The sequence below is a fragment of the Rhinoraja longicauda genome, chromosome 14 (assembly GCF_053455715.1).
Source record: "Rhinoraja longicauda isolate Sanriku21f chromosome 14, sRhiLon1.1, whole genome shotgun sequence".
NCBI lineage: Eukaryota > Metazoa > Chordata > Chondrichthyes > Rajiformes > Arhynchobatidae > Rhinoraja > Rhinoraja longicauda.
In genome coordinates, this window is record NC_135966.1 from 38,818,871 (window position 1) to 38,842,295 (window position 23,425).

At 50.6% G+C, this 23,425-nt stretch overlaps 1 protein-coding gene across 1 annotated transcript in view; it reads left to right on the forward strand.

Annotated features, from left to right (window-relative positions):
* LOC144599773 (uncharacterized) overlaps positions 1–10,741 on the forward strand; it is a 21,955-nt gene extending 11,214 nt beyond the window's left edge. Inside the window, exon 6 of the mRNA XM_078411009.1 lies at positions 10,479–10,741. Coding sequence (XP_078267135.1) covers positions 10,479–10,741 — 263 coding nt within the window. The remainder of the gene's footprint in view (positions 1–10,478) is intronic.
* The last annotated feature ends 12,684 nt before the right edge of the window (positions 10,742–23,425 follow it).

Below are 23,425 nucleotides of genomic sequence, written 5' to 3' on the forward strand. Positions count from 1 at the left end.
TCTCTCCCCTTCCCTCTCCCCCTTCCCTCTCCCCCCTTCCCTCTCCCCCCCTTCCCCTCTCCCCCCTTCCCTCTCCCCCTTCCCTCTCCCCCTTCCCTCTCCCCCTTCCCTCTCCCCCTTCCCTCCCCCTCCCTCTCCCCCTTCCCTCTCCCCCCTTCCCTCTCCCCTCCCTCTCCCCCTTCCCTCTCCCCCTTCCCTCTCCCCCCTTCCCTCTCCCCCTCCCTTCCCCCCTTCCTCCCCCCTTCCCTCTCCCCCCTTCCCTCTCCCCCCTTCCCTCCTCCCCCTTCCCTCTCCCCCCTTCCCTCTCCCCCTTCCCTCTCCCCCTTCCCTCTCCCCCCCTTCCCTCTCCCCCCTTCCCTCTCCCCCCTTCCCCTCCCCCCCTTCCCTCTCCCCCCTTCCCTCTCCCCCCTTCCCTCTCCCCCTTCCCTCTCCCCCTTCCCTCTCCCCCTTCCCTCTCCCCCTTTCCCTCTCCCCCTTCCCTCTCCCCCTTCCCTCTCCCCCCCTTCCCCTCCTCCCCCTTCCCTCTCCCCCCTTCCCTCTCCCCCCTTCCCTCTCCCCCCTTCCCTCTCCCCCCCTTCCTCTCCCCCTTCCCTCTCCCCCTTCCTCTCCCCCCTTCCCTCTCCCCCCTTCCCTCTCCCCTCCTCCCCCTTCCCTCTCCCCCCTCCCTCCCCTTCCCTCCCCTTCCCTCTCCCACCCTCTCCCCTTCCTCCCCCTTCCACTCCCCCATTCCCTCTCCCCCTTCCTCCCCCCCTGCCCTCCCCCCCTTCCCTCTCCCCCCCTTCCCTCTCCCCCCTTCCCTCTCCCCCTTCCCTCCCCCCTCCCTCCTCCCCCCTTCCCTCTCCCCCTCCCACCCCCCTTCCCTCTCCCCCCTTCCCTCTCCACACTCCCCCCTTCCCTCTCCCCCCTTCCCACTCCCCCACCCAACCCCCCACCCCCCAACCCAACCCCCCAACCCACTCCCCCCATCCCCTCTCCCCCAACCCTCTCCCCCCATCCCTCCCCCCCAACCCACCCCAACCCTCCCCCCCTACCCACACCCCCAACCCACCCCCCAACCCACACCCCCTTCCCACCCCCCTTCCCTCCCCCCTTCCCACCCCCCAACCCTCCCCCCTTCCCTCTCCCCCTACCCACTCCCCCCTCCTCCCCCCCCAACCCACTCCCCCCAACCCACACCCCCAACCCCACCCCCAACCCACACCCCCCCAACCCTCCCCCCCCTCCCCCCATCCCCTCCCCCTTCCCTCCCCCATCCCTTCCCCCACTCCCACCCCCCCCAACCCTCCCCCCCTTCCCTCCCCCCAACCCTCACCCCCCCACTCCCCCCTCAACCCTCCCCCCTTCCCTCCCCCTTCCCTCACCCCTACCACTCCCCCCTTCCTCACCCCCAACCCACACCCCCCTTCCCACCCCCCAACCCACCCCCCAACCAACTCCCCTCCACCCCCCCTTCCCACTCCCACCCCTCCCACACACCCCTACCCTCTCCCCCCTTCCCTCATCCCCCCATCCCTCTCCCCAACCCTCACCCTCCCCACACCCACCCCCTTCCCACACCCCCCATCCTCTCCCCCCTTCCCTCCCCCCATCCCCCCCCCACTTCCCACACCCCCCAACCCACCCCCCAACCCACCCCCATCCCCCCCCCAACCCAACCCAACCCCCACACAACCCCCTCCCCACACCCTCCAACCCCAACCCCCCCTCCCACACCCCCCCAACCCACCCCCCCCCAACCCACCCCCCCAACCCACACCCCCCTTCCACCCCCAACCACCCCAACCCACCCCAACCACCCCCCAACCCACACCCCCAACCACACCCCCAACCCACACCCCACCCAACCCACAACCCCCCAACCCACACCCCCAACCCACACCCCCCCAACCCACAACCCCCCAACCCAACACCCCAACCCAACCCCCAACCCAACCCCCAACCCACACCCCCAACCCACACCCCCCAACCCACACCCCCAACCCACACCCCCCAACCCACACCCACCCAACCCACACCCCCCAACCACACCCCCAACACACCAACCAACAACCCCAACCACACCCCCAACCCACACCCCACCAACCCCAACCACCCCAACCCACACCCCCAACCCACACCCCCAACCACACCCCCAACCCACCCAACCCACACCCCAACCCACACCCCAACCCACACCCCCAACCAACCCCCAACCACACCCCAACCCCACACCCCCCCAACCCACACCCCCCAACCCACCCCCAACCACACCCAACCCAACCCCAACCCAACCCCCAACCCACACCCCCAACCCACACCCCCCCAACCCCCCACCCACCAACCACACCCCACCCACACCCCCCAACCCCCCCCAACCCACACCCAACCACACCAACCACACCCCCCAACCCACACCCCAACCCACACCCCCAACCCACACCCCCAACCACACCCCCAACCCACACCCAACCCACACCCCCAACCCACACCCCCCCAACCACACCCCAACACCAACCCACACCCCACCCCCCACCCCAACCCACACCCCCACCCCCCCAACCCACACCCCCCAACACACCCCCAACCCAACCAACCCACACCCCCCCCCAACCCCCCCCCAACCCTCCCCCAACCCACACCCAACCCACCCCCAACCACCCCCAACCACCCCCAACCCACCCCCCCAACCACCCCAACCACCCCCCAACCCACACCCCCAACCCACCCCCCTCCCACCCCCAACCCACACCCCATCCCTCTCCCCCAACCCCACTCCCCCAACCCTCACCCCCATCCCACCCCCTCCCACCCCCATCCCTCCCCACCCCACCCCCATCCCTCCCCCAACCCTCACCCCCAACCCACACCCCCAACCCACACCCCCCAACCCAACCCCCCACCCACCCTCACCCCCAACCCACACCCCCAACCCTCACCCCCCCTTCCCCACCCCCCCTTCCCTCTCCCCCCCCAACCCACCCCCCCCTACCCTCTCCCCCACCCCCTCCCCCCCCCACACCCCCCAACCCTCTCCCCCCCAACCCTCACCCCCCCCATCCCTCACCCCCCAACCCTCACCCCCCAACACACCCCCTCACACCCCCAACACCCCCAACCCACACCCCCCCTACCCTCACCCCCCTTCCCCCCCCCCTTCCCTCTCCCCCTTCCCTCTCCCCCCTTCCGTCTCCCCCCTTCCTCTCCCCCTTCCCTCCCCCCCTTCCCTCACCCCCTTCCCTCCCCCTCCCCCCCCCTCACCCCCCCATCCCACTCCCCCCTTCCCTCTCCCCCTTCCCTCTCCCCCTTCCCTCCCCCTCCCCCCTTCCCTCTCCCCCTTCCCTCTCCCCCTTCCCTCTCCCCCTTCCCTCTCCCCCCTTCCCTCTCCCCCCCTTCCCTCTCCCCCTTCCCTCTCCCCCATCCCTCTCCCCCCCATCTCCCCCCTTCCATCTCCCCCCCTTCCATCTCCCCCTTCCTTCCCCCTTCCATCTCCCCCCCTTCCCTCTCCCCCCTTCCCTCACCCCCCCTTCCCTCTCCCCTTCCCCTCTCCCCTTCCCCCTCCCCCCTTCCCCCTCCCCCCTTCCCCCTCTCCCCCCTTCCCTCTCCCCCCTTCCCTCTCCCCCCTTCCCTCTCCCCCCTTCCCTCTCCCCTTTCCCTCTCCCCTTTCCCTCTCCCCCCTTCCCTCTCCCCCCTTCCCTCTCCCCCTTCCCTCTCCCCCCTTCCCTCTCCCCCCTTCCCTCTCCCCCCCTTCCCTCTCCCCCCTTCCCTCTCCCCCCTTCCCTCTCCCCCCTTCCCTCTCCCCCTTCCCTCTCCCCCTTCCCTCTCCCCCTTCCCTCTCCCCCCTTCCCTCTCCCCCCTTCCCTCTCCCCCCTTCCCTCTCCCCCCCTTCCCTCTCCCCCCCTTCCCTCTCCCCCCCTTCCCTCTCCCCCCTTCCCTCTCCCCCCTTCCCTCTCCCCCCTTCCCTCTCCCCCCTTCCCTCTCCCCCTTCCCTCTCCCCCCTTCCCTCTCCCCCTTCCCTCTCCCCCCTTCCCTCTCCCCTCTTCCCTTTCCCCCTCCCCTTCCCTCTCCCCTCTTCCCTCTCCCCCCTTCCCCCTCCCCCCCTCTCCCCCCTCCCCCCCTCTCCCCCCTCCCCCTTCCCCCTCGCCCTTCCCCCTCCCCCTCCACCCCTCCTTCCTCCCACTCCACCCCCTTCCTCTCCTCCCTTCCTCCCCTCCCCCCTCCCTTCCCCTCCTCCTCCCCTCCTCGCCTTCCCCTCCCCCCACTCCATCTCCCTCCAGGTGCCCTCGATTTATCGATCCGGTCGCAACCCAAGAACCAGACGCAAAGTCTTCACTTCACGCTCCCGCAAAGTTCCTTCAAAACTGGGTGGAGCTCCTCCACTACCCCAACACAAACCCCTATCCCCACCCCCGTCTCCCTCCCACTCACTCCTCTCATGTGATGAAATATCCCTGGATCAGGCCAGGTTATTCCAGACTCAGTCCTCCTCGCTGGGGTTTCCAAGGAAGATCAAAACTGTCTGGAATTAAATTAAGTTCAATATTAATGATTACTGATATGGAGTGGGGGAAACATGTTTTAAATGTTAATTCTTCATTGTTCGTATTTGAAACAGAAAACATAAGTCGAAAGTATTTCTTGGATAATGGAGACGCCGTCGTGTTAAACGGACCGGACAATCCTGAGAAAGACAGTGTTGTTGTCTGGGAATGGAAACCACACTCGGGGAAAGAAATCGAAAAATTGATCACTGTTAGAGGAACGGGGAACTATTGGAACAAAGAGGAGGCCGCTGGCGGGAGTAACGTGGACTTGTACCCGGAGATGATTGTGAATTACGATACCCTCGATCTGACAATTCATAAACCCATATTTAAATGGTCGGGATTATTCACTTTGGCTCAAACAGAACCGACAAAGCAAATCCTGGAACAATATGAACTATTTGGGATCAAAGGTGCGTGGGTTCGATAAGGATCAATAATGTTTATTTTCTTTCTATAAATATTGTCACCTATAATGATGAGAGATGGCGGGAATTGTGAGACTTCTTCCACCTGGTGAAGAGAGAATCTCCCAGTGAAACAACTGGGGAAATGTTTCTGTTCATTGATTTTTAAATGATCAGCAGGAGTGAAAGTAGTTTGCTGACTTCACTGGGAACAGCAAATCAATGAATCTACCCCGCAGCGAATACCATGGTCCTCTCGCCGGCAACGGTAAGGTGATCGCGGCAAGGTGGTATGAAACCAATAGACGTTCCGTGCAGTGGCTGCGGGGTGAGACTGGACGGTGACACAGCTGCTCAATGTTACCCTGTGACCAGGTCGATGGAAGTCCATCGTCTGTGGAACTTGGGCTCTGCCACAGAGTTCTCCTCTTGAGAGCAATCAGATAAACCTTGAAGGAGTGGAAATAGGTGCATTTTCAACAGTTTGTGAATATTGTAAACATAACATGTGTAAATACAACAAAGCCTGAATGTTGCTGGTTCCACCAGCAGTCCCACGGTGAACAGTCGGCATTTCGCTGCGTCAATGTGACCAGCCACGCGTGTCAGGAATCTGAAAGCACTGGGGAAGAGGTTGTTCAGACTTTCAGCATTGGCTGTCAGCTTTGAGCCCAGTCATTGGACTGGACACACCACGACTCACTCTGAATCCCATTGATCTGTTGTTCACAGTTGAAGCAAGTCCACAGCGCCCTCTGCTGGGCAGTGACGTCACACTCAGCTGCACCATCTCCAGACTCTCAGATACAGTCAGTCTTCACTGGAGACCAAAGGACTCATCCCAGCAGAACAGGAGCAACACTGAGCAGATCCGCCTGAATAACACGGTCTATCTGATGGTCCGACATGTCACAGTGGAGGATGGGAAGTTGTATGTGTGTGAAGTGCAGGAAAACGGAAACATCGTTCACACAAGTAATGGAGATTTTACTGTAAACAAATGTAAGTGTAAATACCTCCCATTGGATATCAAGTAGACACTTGTATCACGGTGCTTCTTGTAATGTTATGCGTGCGCCCTGTGATGAACTGTGGACAGTGACCAACTGCTCTCGTGTATAAAATGCTGCAATGATCAGGGAGAAGTTTCCAGAAAGTCTCTCTCTGTGGAGCAGCTGCCTGCTTGTCTCTGTGTGACAGACACACAGCACAGGAGGGATGATATCTTTCTGTAACTATTGTTCAGTAAAGTATTTTGTCAGTTTAACTTGCCATCAATGCTCCAGTATCTGAGACTGAGATACTGATACAGGACTCACGTCAAAGTGTCAGATAGAAAGTGTAGTCACCATGACAACCGCCAGCACTTGCTGCTCACACTCACACTGGGGGTCCCGGTGCAAACATCAGCACTGAACAACAACCCGTCCGCTCTCCCCTCACTGACCCTTGTCTCCGAGTCCTGCTGCTGTTTGAAGCGATTGCAGCTGCTGCAGACTCGGGCTTCAGATCAGCATTCAGCTGGGAGCAGGACCCGGGGAAGAGGCAAAGGGCAGGGAATCAATGGGTGTGAATGGGAGAGGGATGGTGGGAATAATGGGAATGAAGGGACGGGAAGACCCGGCCCACTTGAACTGCCAACCTGTCCGGGTCAGTCCCAGCGCAGGCGTCCTCTGGGCTGCTTCTGTCCGCAGTCTGAACCTGCACCTCCTGCAGACCGACAGAGATTCACCTCTCGGGCCGCTCTCGGGAGTCTCCGGGAGGTTTCATCCCATCCCGGGAGATTCTAGGACAGTCCGGGTGTGGAGGCGAAACTAATGTTGAAATAGAGTGGAATATCCAAACTTCACTGCAATTTACTGCTGCACAGGACATTTTATTTTATAAAGATCTGATGAGTTTTGTTGCGACATTCATGAAAGATGTTACATTTGAAACTTGATCAGCTGAACAAAACACCACGAATGTTTATAAGAATGCGGTTGAGAATCTCTCTGTAGCACGGTAACTGTGATACTGAAACGAGTTATCCTCTGTCTCTGATACAGATTTATATGGGAAGAGATACACACTTTACCGCTCCAGCACAGACCACAGTGAACTTCACCTGGTTTGCTATAGAAGTTATGTCTATTCCCGTGCTGAGTGGATCTGGACATCACGTCACCTTCAACAACAGCAGAAAGTAATAGCATCTGCAACACGCTCTCATCCCACCAATGTCGATGGGACCGACTTCAAGAATCGACTGGTGATCCCAGGGAAACGCTCCGATGGCACGGATTTCAGTGTGAGGATTGTCCCCGTTTTGTTTCAAGATGCCGGAGTTTACACATGTTATGTGGGATCAAATACATTTCCCACCATTGATCTAATCACAGTGAAAGGTAGGAGACAGGATGTTGCCAATGATTTTACTGATGAACTCTTTGTTTAAAATCTAAACTGTTTTGTTAGTGTGTTTCCTTTCTGTAACCTGCTACATTACAGCTACACAACTAATTAACAGAGGCTTTACACTCGAGTCTTGGGTTCAGCCATTTTAATTCAGGGTCCGCTTGGCTACAGCCCCCATGGGTAATATATCCCCGGTACTGCACCACCGGGTGCGCTATTCCCATAACATCCCCCTTTATTTACAAAACAGATATGTACAGGAACTTTACATGTATAGCCATAAATTAAATTCTTCCATGGCATCTTATTTCACTGAGTCCAACATGTCTCCAACAGTCCACTTTCCAACATGCCTTTGACAATCCATTTCCTGAGTAGTTTCCAAATTTTCCTCCCTTGGATCTGCGACAGTTCAGTGCTCGGAATTATCTAAACTTTGAACAACACATGTCCGGTTCCTCATTCCCTTTCCCTTTTTATTTATTCAGTTTTATTAGCCATTACCACTACTTCTACATAAAACTATGCATATCAAACTATAACCAAAAATATAACATGAACTTTTTAAACATAACCTAATATCCTTTACATCTATATTCAACTACATGTACAGGCCCTATCCTTATTTGGGCACATAATCCTACAGACAGCGTGGTTTTCGAACGCATCTACCAGATCTTGTTGTCAGGGTTTGATGCTCCCTGGGGACCGGTGGTCGGCTCATAAGACGATTTTCTCGCTCCGGTTCAGGCAACATCACCAGGTCATCTAGGTCAACATCAACGCGATGTAATGGCTCGTTGGTCTTCCTCAGATGGCGCCGATTCCGACGATAGATGACGCCATCCTCGGTTCTGACTTCATAAGATCTGGGTTGTGCAACACGGCCTACAACCACAGCCTTCCTCCAGGACTGATGTCGATTATCGGTCGGCTTCACTCGAACTGGATCGCCAGCTTTCAGGGGAATCAGATCTTGAGATCCTCTGTTGTAGTAGTCTGCTTGTCTATCTCTAGCTGCTCTCAACTCATCTCTTACTTTTTTCGGAATTTCATGTTTGAGCAGCCTCTGAGTAGTCGGTAGAATGGTCCTGGTACGTCTGTTCATCAATCTTTGAACTGGACTGCTACTCATGCCAGGTGTTGGTGTGTTGCGAAAAGCTAGTAGCTTCAGGTAAGGGTCAGCTCCGGCAGCCTTAGCCTTCCTCAGCAATGACATCGCAACTTTCACACTGCTCTCCGCCTTTCCATTACTCTGTGGATAATAGGGTGATGTGCTCGTATGTTCAAACTGCCACTTCTTGGTAAAACTCTTGAACTCCTCAGCTGTGAACTGTGGCCCATTATCTGTGATGAGCTGATCTGGTATTCCATATCTTGTGAACTGGCCTTTGATTTTATGGATGACATTCACTGCCAGTGTTTTCTCCAGATAGTCTATTTCCCAATATCCTCAGAAATAGTCCACAGTGAGCAAATAGTTCCTTCTATCCAAGTGGAACAAATCTGCACCCACCTTCGCCCATGGTCTCTCTGGAATTTCATGGGAATGCAGCGTTTCTTTTGGTTGCTCTTTCCCTTGAGCTTGACATGTCTCACATTTTTGTATGAAGTCCTTGATTTCTGCACTCATTCCGGGCCATTGCAGACATTCTCTTGCCCTTCTTAGACAGCCATTCACACTAATGTGGGAATCATGTACTCTTGTGAGCATGTCGCGTCTCCTGGCTTTAGGGGTGATTACTCTCTCTCCCCTAAATATGAGACCATCTCCAACACTCAGCTCGTCCCTCACATGGAAATAGGAGATGAGCTCTGGGTCAACATCCTTCTTGTTCTCTGGCCAGCCTCGTTTGATCACCTCTTGCAGTTTCTGCATAGTCTCATCTGTTTTTGTTGCATATCTTATGCCATTTAGCAGAGGCTGTGCTATTGGGATGTGCCTTGCCAGGTTTACAGTCTCCAGTTCTCTCATGGTCTTGTCCGTCTTGCCAGTCTGTATATACGCTCTGCTCAGCGTGTCTGCAAGCTGCATCTCCTTCCCTGGTCTGTATCTTATTGTCACATCATAGGTCTGCATCCTCACCAGCATCCTCTGCAATCTCTTTGGTGCCCGATGAAGTGGTTTTGTGGCGATTATCTCCAGTGGCTTATGGTCTGACTGCACATTCACTGGCCTTCCATATGTGTACACATGGAACCTCTCTAGACCAAACATCACTGCCAGCAATTCTTTTTCTATTTGTGCATATCTGGTCTCCGCATCCGTCAGGGCCCTGCTGGCATAGGCAACTGGATGGCCCTCCTGCATCAGTGCCACACCAAGTCCAGTTTCTGACGCGTCGGCTTGTACTGTCAGCTCCTTGGATGGATCATAGTATCTGAGTACTGGCTCGGCAGTTACTAGCTTCTTTATGTCCATCACTGCCCTGTCATGCACCTGTGCCCACCACCAAACTACATCCTTCTGTGTCAGCTTGCGCAGCGGTTCACATAGGTCGCTTAATCCAGGAAGGAATTTGCTCAAGTAGTGAACAAAGCCAATAAATCGCTGAACTCCTTGGACATCCTTTGGGTTAGGCATCTGTAGCACGGCTTCTACCTTCCCTGGATCCGGTTTCAGTCCTGCAGCAGAGACTCTATGTCCTATGAATGTGACTTCCTTCACCTTCAGCTTTGCCTTCTCTATGTTCAGCTTCAGGTGACGGTCACGACATCTCTCCATCAGAGCTTTAACCTTCCTGTCATGGTCTCTTTCTGCTTCCTCTGCCGTTTTTCCTTTCCCAAACACTAGGATGTCGTCAGCAACAGACCTCACTCCTTCCAGGCCCTCCAGCACTTGGTTCTGTCGTCACTGGAACTCCTCAGGGGCCGTGGACAGACCACAAATGTCGTCTGCTGTCGTCCTTTTGATTGATCCTGAAGCAGGCCCCGATCTGACACCATGTTTTGTTAGTGTGTTTCCTTTCTGTAACCTGCTACATTACAGCTACACAACTAATTAACAGAGGCTTTTCACTCGAGTCTTGGGTTCAACCATTTTAATTTAGGATCCGCTTGGCGACAGCCCCAATGGGTAATATATCCCCGGTACTGCACCACCGGGTGCGCTATTCCCATAACAAAAACAACCTGTTTGTTTCCACAGTCACAGCTGAACCGTCTGATGCAGTGACTGAGGGAGACAACGTCACCCTAACCTGCTCTGTGTCTCATGTCATTGGGTCAACGAGACTGGTTTGGATCAATGGCGATGGCAGAACTGTTGAAGAAAAGGCACTGGCCGGGAAAGAGAAATCTCTGTGTCTGGTTATACAGAAAGCTGAGAGAGGCAGAGGGAACTGGAGATGTGGTTTGTTTCATCAAGACCTGCCCCGACTTTTTGTCCCGTACTGCCAGGAGCCCAGTGGTGAGTGACGCAGGGTTTGCTCTTCATACTCAGTCATGATTGAGTTTTGATGTCGCTTATTGTTCCTGAAATTTGAGAGTTAAATATGGTCTTCTAGTTTGTGAATGGTCTTGCTCTGTTCTGAACACCGAATTCACAAATTTCAAAGAAAACTTCCCGAACCCCATTTCACCCCTCCCCTCCCCCCCCCAACTCATTGTGCAAGCATTTATTCCACCACCCAGCTACACTATTCTTTTCCCTTCCTCTTTCCACTCATTTCCCACCCCTTCCAATTGCACAATTTCCCTTTTACGTTCTTGCTCCACTTCCACCCATATCCCTCCCTCTTTTACTGACCTGGCAACCCTTTGTCTCCATTTCACCCCTCGCTTGTATCATTATCTCCATCTATCTACTAATCACCATTCCCCCACCTGTATCCACCTATCACTCGCCATGCTTTGTCTCATGCCTACTTCCCTTCCCCAGCTTTCACTCTCCCATTCCATCAGTCTGAAAAAGTGTCCAGACACGAATCGTCATCAATCCATTCCCTCCACAGATGCTGCCTGACCCATTGAGTTTCTCCAGCACTTTGCGCTTGATCAACATTCCAGAATCTGCAGTTTCTTGTGTCTCCAGGGAAGGATACCCATTGGTCAGCGTGGACGGATTGCTGCAGAGGGCCTGTTTCCATGCTGTTCCATGATGATGAATTATAACGTACAACACAGTAAAGAAAAATTATTGACCAACATTTACACATTTGTTCCCTTTTCCTACAGGAAATAGAGTTAGTGTGCGGGAATTGCTGGTCGGTGTGGACTCGGAGAGCCGAAGGGCCTGTTTCCGCACTGTATCTCTAAACTAAACTAAACACGCCCTTTCTTCCCAATCCCACTCATCCATTAATCCCTGCCCATCATGTGGCCCCAAGCCTCGGTGAAAGACATTTTGTACAATGCTGACAGAAAGCAAAGTATTGATCCCTGCAGTGGAAGATCCTGTAAACATCCAGGCACAAAGAAACAATGTGCCTGTGAAGCACAAAGTGGAAAGTATCAATGTCCCAACAGGGACACTTTAATTCATCACAGATAATGACATCATGCAATCATAGAATTGTGGAATGGTTGTAGCACAGAAGGTGGCCATTTGACCTATCATATCCATGCTGGCTCTCATCTAGAGCAACTCGCTAATTCTATCTGTTTGTACTTTCTCCCCGTGACCTGCGTGGGTTTTCTCCGAGATCTTCGGTTTCCTCCCACACTCCAAAGACGTACAGGTATGTAGGTTAATTGGCTGGGCAAATGTAAAAATTGTCCCTCGTGGGTGTAGGATAGTGTTAATGTGTGGGGATCGCTGGGCGGCGCGGACCCGGTGGGCCGAAGGGCCTGTTTCTGCGCTGTATCTCTAAATCTAAATCTAAAAATCTACCCCCTCTCGTTTTGCCATGACATTGCAGCTTTTTCATCACTATATATTTGTCCAATTCTCTCTGGAAAGCCACGATAGAACCTAGCTCCCCAACTGATGCAGGTAGTACACTTCAGACTCCAACCACTGCTGCCTAAAACGCAGGTTCTATGCTTTTCCTGTGTGGAATTAATGCACGGATCAACCATCCCTACTTATGCACCAAAAACACATGAAGATGTGTGCATTGGGATTGTAAAAATAGTGTGTTCAACCTCATTGACATCAGTAGGCAATGGTTACATGCACAGTACGCAGGTCACGGGGTGAACATACAAACTCCATACAGACAAAAATAAAATTTCGAGTTGAAAATTATGGGAGAGAAATATTTGAATATAAGTCAAGAGAGAAAGTGTGGTCTTGGCAGCTGATTATTCCAAAAGCTGAGACAGTGAGAAGGAAATGGACATGTGGATTGTTTCATCGAAACAGCCTCAAGTTGAGCAATTCAATCTATCTTAAGGTGAATGGTAAATTCCTCAGCTTGTGTTACATCACAACATGTTGGCATAATTTTATATCAATGAATAAAACCAAATAAAATGCAAAGCATTTTGTGTATGCATGTTACTGAAACAAGGATCTTTCAAACCCATGTATGAGTGTCAAATGTAAGCAAAATTGCACCTTTGTAATATGGGCATTTCTTTAAATAAACCCAAGTGGGAGAGCCTTTTCTCTCACACCTCACTGGGTAATGGATAGGATAGGTTTAAAGTGATATGGACCAAGCATGGGGAGGTGGGGCTAGTGGAAAGGTCCTGTCCCAGTTCGGCGATTTTTTAGGCGACTACAGGCGACTAGGCTGTCACCGCACGGTCGCCGGGGTGTCGTGGGCATGGTCGTGAGTTGTCTCCAGAGTCGTAGCGTTTTTCTGTTCGTCGCTGGATTTTGTGAAGGCATGAAAGATTTCGGCGACTGTTGGTTTGACATCAATGAGCGTAGCGTGACGTCACCTGACGTGGGCGCTGTCGTAGGTTGTCGCCAGGTGAAGGAGGTTGTCGCCAGGCTGTCGCCAGGTGATTAAGTTTGTCACCGGTGCTGGCTTCGGTGATTTTGATCTGATCATCCATCAGTGTAATGTGTCCATAAAAGCTGTTAGGATGCTAGGAGGCTGCAGAGTGACTTGGATAGATTCGGAGAGTGGGCAAATGCATGGCAGATGCAATATAATGTGGATAAATGTGAGGTTATCCACTTTGGCGGCAAGAACAGGAAAGCAGAGTATTACCTGAATGGTGGCCAATTAGGAAAAGGGGAGATGCAACGTGACCTGGGTGTCATGGTGCACCAGTCATTGAAAGCAAGCATGCAGGTGCAGCAGGCAGTGAAGAAAGCGAATGGTATGTTGGCATTCATAGCAAGAGGATTTGAGTATAGGAGCAGGGAGGTTCTGCTGCAGTTGTACAGGGCCTTGGTGAGACCGCACCTGGAGTATTGTGTACAGTTTTGGTCTCCTAATCTGAGGAAAGACATTCTAGCCTTAGAGGGAGTACAGAGAAGGTTCACCAGATTGATCCCTGAGATGGCAGGACTTTCATATGAAGAATGATTGGATAGACTAGGCTTATACTCGCTGGAATTTAGAAGACTGAGGGGGGATCTTATAGAAACATATAAAATTCTTAAGGGGTTGGAGAGGCTAGATGCGGGAAGATTGTTCCCGATGTTGGGGAAGTCCAGAACCAGGGGTCACAGCTTAAGGATAAGGGGGAAGTCTTTTAGGACCAAGATGAGAAAACATTTCTTCACACAGAGAGTGGTGAGTCTGTGGAATTCTCTGCCGCAGAAGGTAGTTGAGGCCAGTTCATTGGCTATATTTAAGACGGCGTTAGATGTGGCCCTTATGGCTAAAGGGATCAGGGGGTATGGAGAGAAGGCAGGTACAGGTTACTGAGCTGGATGATCAGCCATGATCATATTGAATGGCGGTGCAGGCTCGAAGGGCCGAATGGCCTACTCCTGCACCTATGTTTCTATGTGTTTGACGTTTATTGAAAGTTATTAAAGTTTATTACAATATTTTTGTACGCATTGTTGTATGTTCTTATCAACCTTTTTGAACATTTTGTTTGTATATCAATAAAGGAAATTCTTGACATTTTGATGGAAAATTGATGTATGAAGTTATTGTATTTCAGAGTAGTTTCTCGTGGCATCACTTTCAAATAGTCATGATGCAGAATGATTGGAAACCCTACCGTACACCCCCTTTTATAGGGAAAGTGGGTGAAACGTGAATTGTCTTCAGTCTTCAGCGTCTTAGATTGTCATAGCTTGTCGCGGGTGGACGTAGGTTTTCTTTGGTTGTCGTAGGTTGTTGCCTCTGTGGTGGTAGGTTGGCGTAGCTGTGGTCGTAGGTGGACGTTCTATTTGTGACGACTGGGTCGACGGTTTTCAGTAGCTTGCCGTAGTTTGACGTCGACTAGGTGGTAGGTTGTTGTAGCTTGTCGTAGACATTGTCATAGGGGGAGTCCAGTCGCCGGTTTATCGGCGATTTGCTACGACTAAGACAGTCGCGGCAGTTACCTTAAAAAACGCCTAACTGGGACAGGGCCTTAACTGGGACATGTTGGCATGTTGGGCTGAAGGCTGCATCACTCTATGACTCTCTGACTCTATTAGCTCCTCAAGCAATATGGCCTAGAGTGAGCGTCCAGATCCTGCAGAGTCTCAGCTGTGAGTCTGCATCCACTCCCACTTGTGTAGACACCTCTGTGAACACCTTGTTCACATCAGTTTAGATAATGGATCAACTAATTTGGTGTATTTTCAGGCACATTTCATTCGCCGACAAACTATGCACAATGTTTCAAAAGTAATGAAACAGAAAATATCAAAGGGAAGTACTCAGATGTTATGGACGCGAAATAAAATGTACCCTGGACTTAGACGTGGCAGAAATATTTCTCACTCTTGACACAACATTTCTCAATCTGTGTCACAGTGTCTAATTCAGAATGTTTTCTATGTCACATCACAGACAGTGGTATTTCATTATGGAGAAAGAAAATTGAAATATCAACTTTGTCCTTCACAGTGAGAGCACTTCCAGACATTTGGATCATCACAGTTCTAGGCTACTTGTCGGTTAAACTGGCCATTGCTCTTGGACTCATTTGCTGCTCATGGAGGATGAACAGGGTGAGAATTTCATGAGATTTTCAATATATCAGAAACCAATGGCTCTGACATTGAGAAAATGGATGTTTATAGAGCATATTATAGTGGTGCCAATCTATATTTTAATGTTTTGCATAGAATAGGTCAGCACAGAAATAGGCCCTTTAGCCCATAATGTCGATGCTGAACATGATGTTAAATTAAACTAATTCATTTTGCCTTCTCTTCATCCAAATCTCTCTATTTCCTGCATATTAATGTGCCTATCTAAAAACCAAACCTCTTAAATGCCACTATCAGAGCTGTTTCTGCCATGAACCTTTGTAAAAATTCATAAATGTTGAAATTATGTTTTTTGCTCAAATCCAGGCAGCATCCTGGTAAACCTGTTCTGTGTCTTCTCCAAAGCCTTCATGTCCTCCCTTCAATGGGGCGACTAGAACTCCTAATACTCCTAATGTGACCAATCAAACTTTTATAAGCATGCAACATGACTTCCCAACTCCTATACTCAATGTCCCAACTGATGAAGGCAAGCACACTTTATGCCTTCTTTACCACTTTACCACTTTATCTACTTGTGTTGAGAGCTATGGCTTGAACCTGTCATACCCTCTGTAGATCGATGCTGTCCAAGGTTCTGACATTAACTGTGTACTTTCCCCTTACATTTGTCCTGCCAAAGTTCAGTACTTCACATTGCCAGGTTAAAATTCATCTGTCATTTCTCCACTCACATCTGCAACTAATCGATATCCTGCTGCATCATTTGAGCACGTTCTTCACTGTCTGCATTTCCACCAATTTTTACATTGTTTGCAAACTTACTAACCAACTCACATCTACATTTTGGTTCAAGTCATTTATATGCATCGCAAACAGAGGACTCAACACAGATCTCTATGGAACTCCACTGATAACTGATCTTCAGTTAGAATGACATCTTTCCACCACTACCCTTGGTCACCTAAGGGGAAGCTAATTCTGAATCCAAACTATCAAGCCAACATGGTGCCCATGCATCTGAATCCTTTGGATCAGCCTACCATGAGGCCTTTGTCAAATGCCTTACTAAATACAAGATAGAGTAATGAATATAAATGAATTATTATCCAGTATATAAAAGGATATCAATATTGTATATTAATCAAATCTGATCACATTGAACATTGTTTCATCGTTAACTGGCAGGGACGGCCTTTTCCTGACCTTCCATTTTGGAATGTGTCGGTTGGCCGATTATCAACCAATCAATGATACTCAGAAGGAGTCCGAATATTTGAACATTTATTCCTTCAGAAATATCCCTTTTGTCATCGAGTCAGTCATACAGCACAGAAACAGGCCCTTCGGCCTAACACATTCATGTCGATCAGGATGCCCCATCTATGCTCATCCCATTTGGCCAATATCCCTTTAAACCTTTCCTATCCATTTTTGTCCAAATGTATTTTAAATGCTGTTACAGAACCTTCTTCAACTATCTCCTCTGGCAGCTCGTTCCATATACCTACCATCATCTGATTGAAAACGTTTGCCCACAGGTTCCTATTAAATCTTTACCCTCTCACCTTAAACCCATGTACATTGAATCTTGATACCACAATCCTGGGTGAAAGACTCTGTGCATTCATGTATCTATTCCTCTCTACAATCGAACCTTGCAATTTTGCAATATATCAAATTTGAAACAACAGTTTATCCACGCAAATAGAAAGAAAACTTACATTTTCAATACATGATAATATTGATGTGTTTTTGTTTACATGAAATGGCCATGAAAATGGTTCCAACTTTGTCTCCAAACTCACTCTTACCTACCAGTCTATTGTTTATCGTTGATTTAAATGCATATTTGTTGCTCTTGTTTGATACAGAATAGCAGAAATCCACAGGAATTCAAAGGATATGTCACAAATGATTCAAAAGAAGCTGTTGCATTGCAGCCCCTGAATTCTGACCCTAATCTGAGAGATCAGAATGAATGACCCAGCGAAGAAGAGTCCATTCAGCCCATCAGGCTCATGCCCAAGGAAATCTGTGCTTCTACACAAATATTGAGCCAGAGACTTTGGAAATAGATTTGTTGGTTGAATTATGCATTTGCTTTGTGCTTGTTTGGTATGTTGCCAGTGTTGTTTCTATCCCTCAGTGAACATATCAACAGTCTCAGTCTCAATGCTGCTTATTTCCCTTCACAAAGACCATCTCCTCAGGTCAGTGTGACATTTCGTGAGGGCAAATCATGCTGGCTTTGGGCTGAATACCTGATCTCCACGTGTCCAGTGAGGCTACACACTTTGACACATTTTTTGGCTGCAGGGACTGGTGGTGACCCAGCTGTTTGTGGAGCTTGATGTGTTGGGATGTGGATTTGAGACTGTGGGTCGCCAGTGAGTGATCTCAGCTGGACTCACTCTGCCGAAGTGTTGAATTAAGCCGAGCTGTTCACATGGGAAGGAAGGAAACTAGGCTCAGTGATCATGGGTTCACCCCTGATTCTGTTTACACAGTGGGAGTGGAATCCTATTAGAAGGCAGTCTCCACAAACTAACCCAGGGAACTGTTTTCAGCAGAGTGCAAACAGTCTGCATTGGATAGTTAGCAATATAATTACTGTCAGATATGTCCTTGCTACCAGCTAAACCCTGCATTCACACACCACAATACTGAGGTCAATCCATCAATGATCCAATGACGCATTTCTTCAGCAAATAACCATCTCACTTTCCTGACTGCAGTCCCTGTCAGTGTCCCACCTGCTGATATCTACTAGTGAAGGGCCTGTCCCACTTAGGCCATTTTTTAGTTGACTGCCGGCGACTGTCAAAGTCATCGCCAAAATTTTCTTTTACCCTCCGACAATGCCGAGTCAGGTCGAGATTACACCGTCTTTGGAAACATCGCAAAATTCCCACACTTATCAATGCTTCTCCGGCATCCTAATTTTCGCTGAAATCACTGACAAGTCAGTAATTACTTGAGAGTTTTGAAATATAACATCTTGACTGGGTTACTTGAAAACCACGCTTCACGGTAACAAGCCATAAGCTGGATTGACTTCCAGTTTACTAATAGCAGTATTAAGAAATTTTAATTTTAAACGTGGTTAAATGGATTTATGTGCAGTGTGTGGGCATTCTTTGAAAATGTACGGGAGATGCATATCTGGTTTCTGGGTTGCATATCTGGGTTGGGAGCCTACTTTAAAAGTAATCACTGATGGCTATAAACATCGCGAATTTCCCACGCTTACCTGACCGTCAAACTGTCGCCTCCAATCTACCTGTCAAATGTCCTGACGGTAAATAAATTGGTTAAACACAAGTATTTTATGGTATCTTCAAATGACTTTACTTTATTTAATATTACGTGCTTCTAAATGCATCTGCGACAACCTAGCAAACCTGGAGACAGCATGCGACAGCGCCCGCAATAAGCAACGATACCTGGCGACAAGCCAGCTGTCGCCGAGAAATTTCAATCTGGTTAATTTATCAGCGACGCGCCGAGATCCATTATGATTCTTTGAAGACTCCTCACGATCATGCCCGCGACACCCCGGCGAACTGTCGGTGACAGCCTAGTTGCCGGAAGTCACCTTAAAATCGCATGGTCCCATGGTCAGGATCGGAGCAGCCTGACCTCACAACACAACAAAGAGGTTTAAGAATCTATTACCATTTCTATACTTGATAGGAGACTGAGCCTTCAAGTGCTGGAATCTGATGTGATGATGGTGCTGATGGGAACCATTAGGGGAGAGATGAGAGCAGATGGAACCGGATAGGGGAGGGGATCCAGTGGTGAAGTGTGTGGGTGGAGAGGGAAAGGAGCCTGGAGATGGAGGGAGAGGAGAATGGGGACTGGAGAGGAAAGATGGGAGAGGAAACAAAAATGGGAGTATTAGAGGTGGGTCCGAAAGAGGGGGAGGGAACAACACGGAAGGTGTATGTTTCCCCAAATTAGTATTTAATTTTCATACCATTGGTTGTAAGCTTTCCAAGGTGGAATATAAGGTGGTATTCTTCTAAGGGAAGTTCTAGAAGGGATAAGAAAGTAAGGTCAGGGCCAATTGTGACCGGTGTGAGAGAGGAGGTGAATACGTAAATTGAAGTGTTGTATTTAAATGCGCAAAGTATAAGAAATAAAGTGGATGAGCTTGAGGCTCAGTTAGACATTGGCAAGTATGATGTTGTGGGAATCACTGAGACATGGCTACAAGAGGACCAGGGCTGGGAACTGAATATTCAGGGGTACACAACATATAGAAAAGACAGACAGGTTGGCAGAGGGGGTGGGGTCGCTCTGTTGGTGAGGAATGATATTCACTCCCTTTCAAGGGGTGACATAGAATCAGGAGATGTAGAATCAGTATGGGTAGAAATGAGGAATTGTAAGGGTAAAAAGACCCTAATGGGAGTTATCTATAGGCCCCCAAACAGTAGCCTGGACATAGGGTGCAAGTTGAATGAGCAGCTAAAATTGGCATGTCGCAAATGTAATGCTACGGTGGTTATGGGGGATTTCAACATGCAGGTAGACTGGGAAAATCAGGTTGGTAATGGACCCCAGGAAAGAGAGTTTGTGGAGTGTCTCCGAGATGGATTCTTAGAACAGCTTGTACTGGAGCCTACTAGGGAGAAGGCAATTCTGGATTTAGTGTTGTGTAATGAACCTGATCTGATAAGGGGACTAGAGGTAAAAGAGCCATTAGGATGCAGTGATCACAATATGATAAGTTTTACTCTACAAATTGAGAGGGAGAAAGGAAAATCGGAAGTGTCAGTATTACAGTATAGCAAAGGGGATTACAGAGGCATGAGGCAGGAGCTGGCCAGAATTGACTGGAAGGTGGCCCTCGCAGGGAAGACGGTGGAACAGAAATGGCAGGTATTCCTGGGAATAATGCAGAAGTTGCAGGATCAATTGATCCCAAAGAGGAGGAAAGATTCCAAGGGGAGTAAGAGGCACCCGTGGCTGACAAGGGAAGTCAAGGACAGCATAAAAATAATAGAGCAGAAGTACAACAAAGCAAAGAAGAGTGGGAAGCCAGAGGATTGGGACTCTTTTAAAGAGCAACAGAAGATGACTAAGAAGGCAATACGGGGAGAAAAGATGAGGTACGAGGGTAAACTAGCCAATAATATAAAGGAGGATAGTAAAAGCTTTTTTAGGTATGTAAAGAGGAAAAAAATAGTCAAAGCAAATGTGGGTCCCTTGAAGACAGAAGCGGGGGAATTTATTATGGGAAACAAGGAAATGGCAGACGAGTTGAACCGGTACTTTGGATCTGTCTTCACTAAGGAAGATACAAGCAATCTCCCAGATGTTCTAGTGGGCAGAGATCCTAGGGTGACGGAGGAACTGAAGGAAATCCACATTAGGCAGGAAATGGTGTTGGGTAGACTGATGGGACTGAGGGCTGATAAATCCCCAGGGCCTGATCGTCTGCATCCCAGAGTACTTAAGAAGGTGGCGCTAGAAATTGTGGATGCATTGGTGATCATTTTCCAATGTTCTATAGATTCAGGATCAGTTCCTGTGGATTGGAGGGTAGCTAATGTTGTCCCACCTTTTAAGAAAGGAGGGAGAGAGAAAACGGGAAATTATATACCAGTTAGTCTGACATCAGTGGTGGGGAAGATGCTGGAGTCAATTATAAAAGACGAAATTGCGGAGCATTTGGTTAGTAGTAACAGGATTGTTCCGAGTCAGCATGGATTTACGAAGGGGAAATCATGCTTGACTAATCTTCTGGAATTCTTTGAGGATGTAACCAGGAAAATTGACAGGGGAGAGCCGGTGGATGTCGTGTACCTTGACTTTCAGAAACCTTTGACAAGGTTTCACATAGGAGATTAGTGGGCAAAATTAGAGCACATGGTATTGGAGGTAGGGTACTGACATGGATAGTAAATTGGTTGACAGACAGAAAGCAAAGAGTGGTCCCTTTCAGAATGGCAGGTAGTAACTAGTGGGGTACTGCAAGGCTCGGTGCTGGGACCGCAGCTATTTACAATATACATTAATGACTTGGATGAAGGGATTAAAAGTACCATTAGCAAATTTGCAGATGATGCAAAGCTGGGTGGTAGTGTGAACTGTGAGGAAGATGCTATGAGGTTGCAGGGTGACTTGGACAGGTTGTGTGAGTGGGCGGATGCATGGCAGATGCAGTTTATTGTGGATAAGTGTGAGGTTATCTACTTTGGTGGTAAGAATAGGAAGGCAGAGTATTATCTGAATGGTGTCGTTAGGAACAGGGGACGTACAACAAGATCTGGGTGTCCTAGTGCATCAGTCACTGAAAGGAAGCATGCAGGTACAGCAGGCAGTGAAGAAAGCCAATGGAATGTTGGCCTTCATAACAAGAGGAGTGGAGTATAGGAGCAAAGAGGTCCTTCTGCAGTTGTACGGGGCCCTAGTGAGACTGCACCTGGTGAGACTGCAGTTTTGGTCTCCAAATTTGAGGAAGGATATTCTTGCTATTGAGGGCGTGCAGCGTAGGTTTACTAGGCTAATTCCCGGAATGGCGGGACTGTCATATGTTGAAAGACTGGAGCGACTAGGCTTGTATACACTGGAATTTAGAAGGATGAGAGGAGATCATATCGAAACGTATAAGATTATTAAGGAGTTGGACACGTTAGAGGCAGGAAACATGTTCCCAATGTTGGGGGAGTCCAGAACAAGGGGCCACAGTTTAAGAATAAGGGGTAGGCCATTTAGAACTGAGATGAGGAAAACCTTTTTCAGTCAGAGAGTTGTGAATAATAATATAATAATAATAAACATTTATTTTTTATAGCGCTTTTCCAAATGCTCAAAGACGCTTTACAAAAACAGTCAAGACATAAAAACAAACAAACGAACTGTCCTGACGGAGAAGCGGCGAACAAATAGCGCCAGCGTCCTCTCACGTCAGGGTCCGGCAGTAGACAATAAAGAACACAAGACACACAATTACAATTTTTAACACAAACAGCCATCACAGTGATTGCTCCAGGCACACCCTCACTGTGATGGAAGGCAAAGAAAAGTCTTATCTCCTCCTCATTCTTCTCCCGTGGTGCCACGAGGCGATCGAGGCTCCCGACTTTTGAAGCCCCCACCGGGCGATGGAAAGTCACAGGGCCGAGCCAAGCAGGCCGAAGAAGTTCCTGAGCCCCCACCAGGCGATGGAAAGTGCCGTGGCTAGGCCACGCAGGACGATGAGGGGCCTGCGAGCGGGTCAATCAAACCTCGCGCTCCGGGGCGGTCGAAGCTGCTACGGCTGGAGCTCCCGAAAGACGGTCACCAGCAAGGGACCTGCGAACTCCAGATGTTGCGGTCTGCAGGGCCCACGGCCGAAGCCTCCGAGATGGTAAGTCCAGGCCTACTAGAGTCGGGCAGCGTAGGTGGGACTACTCGAGGCGGGCGGGGCCGGTCTGGGAGCGGAGAGGAGGGGAGAGAGGGGAGAGGGGAGAGAGGAGAGAGGGGAGAGAGGGGAGAGGGGAGAGAGAGAGAGAGGGGAGAGAGGGGAGAGAGAGGAGAGATGAGAGAGGGGAGAGGGGAGAGGGGAGAGAGGGGAGAGGGGAGAGAGGGGAGAGGGGAGAGGGGAGAGAGGGGAGAGAGGGGAGAGAGGAGAGAGGGGAGAGAGGGGAGGGAGGGGAGAGAGGAGAGAGGGGAGAGAGGGGAGAGAGGGGAGAGGGGAGAGGGGAGAGAGGGGAGAGAGGAGAGAGGGGAGAGGGGAGAGGGGAGAGTGGAGAGGGGAGAGGGAGGGGAGAGAGGGGAGAGAGGGGAGAGAGGGGAGAGGGGAGAGAGGGGAGAGAGGGGAGAGGGGAGAGAGGGGAGGGAGGGGAGGGAGGGGAGAGAGGGGAGAGGGGAGAGAGGGGAGAGGGGAGAGGGGAGAGAGGGGAGGGAGGGGAGAGAGGAGAGAGGGGAGAGGGGAGAGGGGAGAGAGGGGAGAGAGGAGAGAGGGGAGAGGGGAGAGGGGAGAGTGGAGAGGGGAGAGGGAGGGGAGAGGGGAGAGAGGGGAGAGAGGGGAGAGGGGAGAGAGGGGAGAGAGGGGAGAGAGGGGAGAGAGGGGAGGGAGGGGAGGGAGGGGAGAGAGGGGAGAGAGA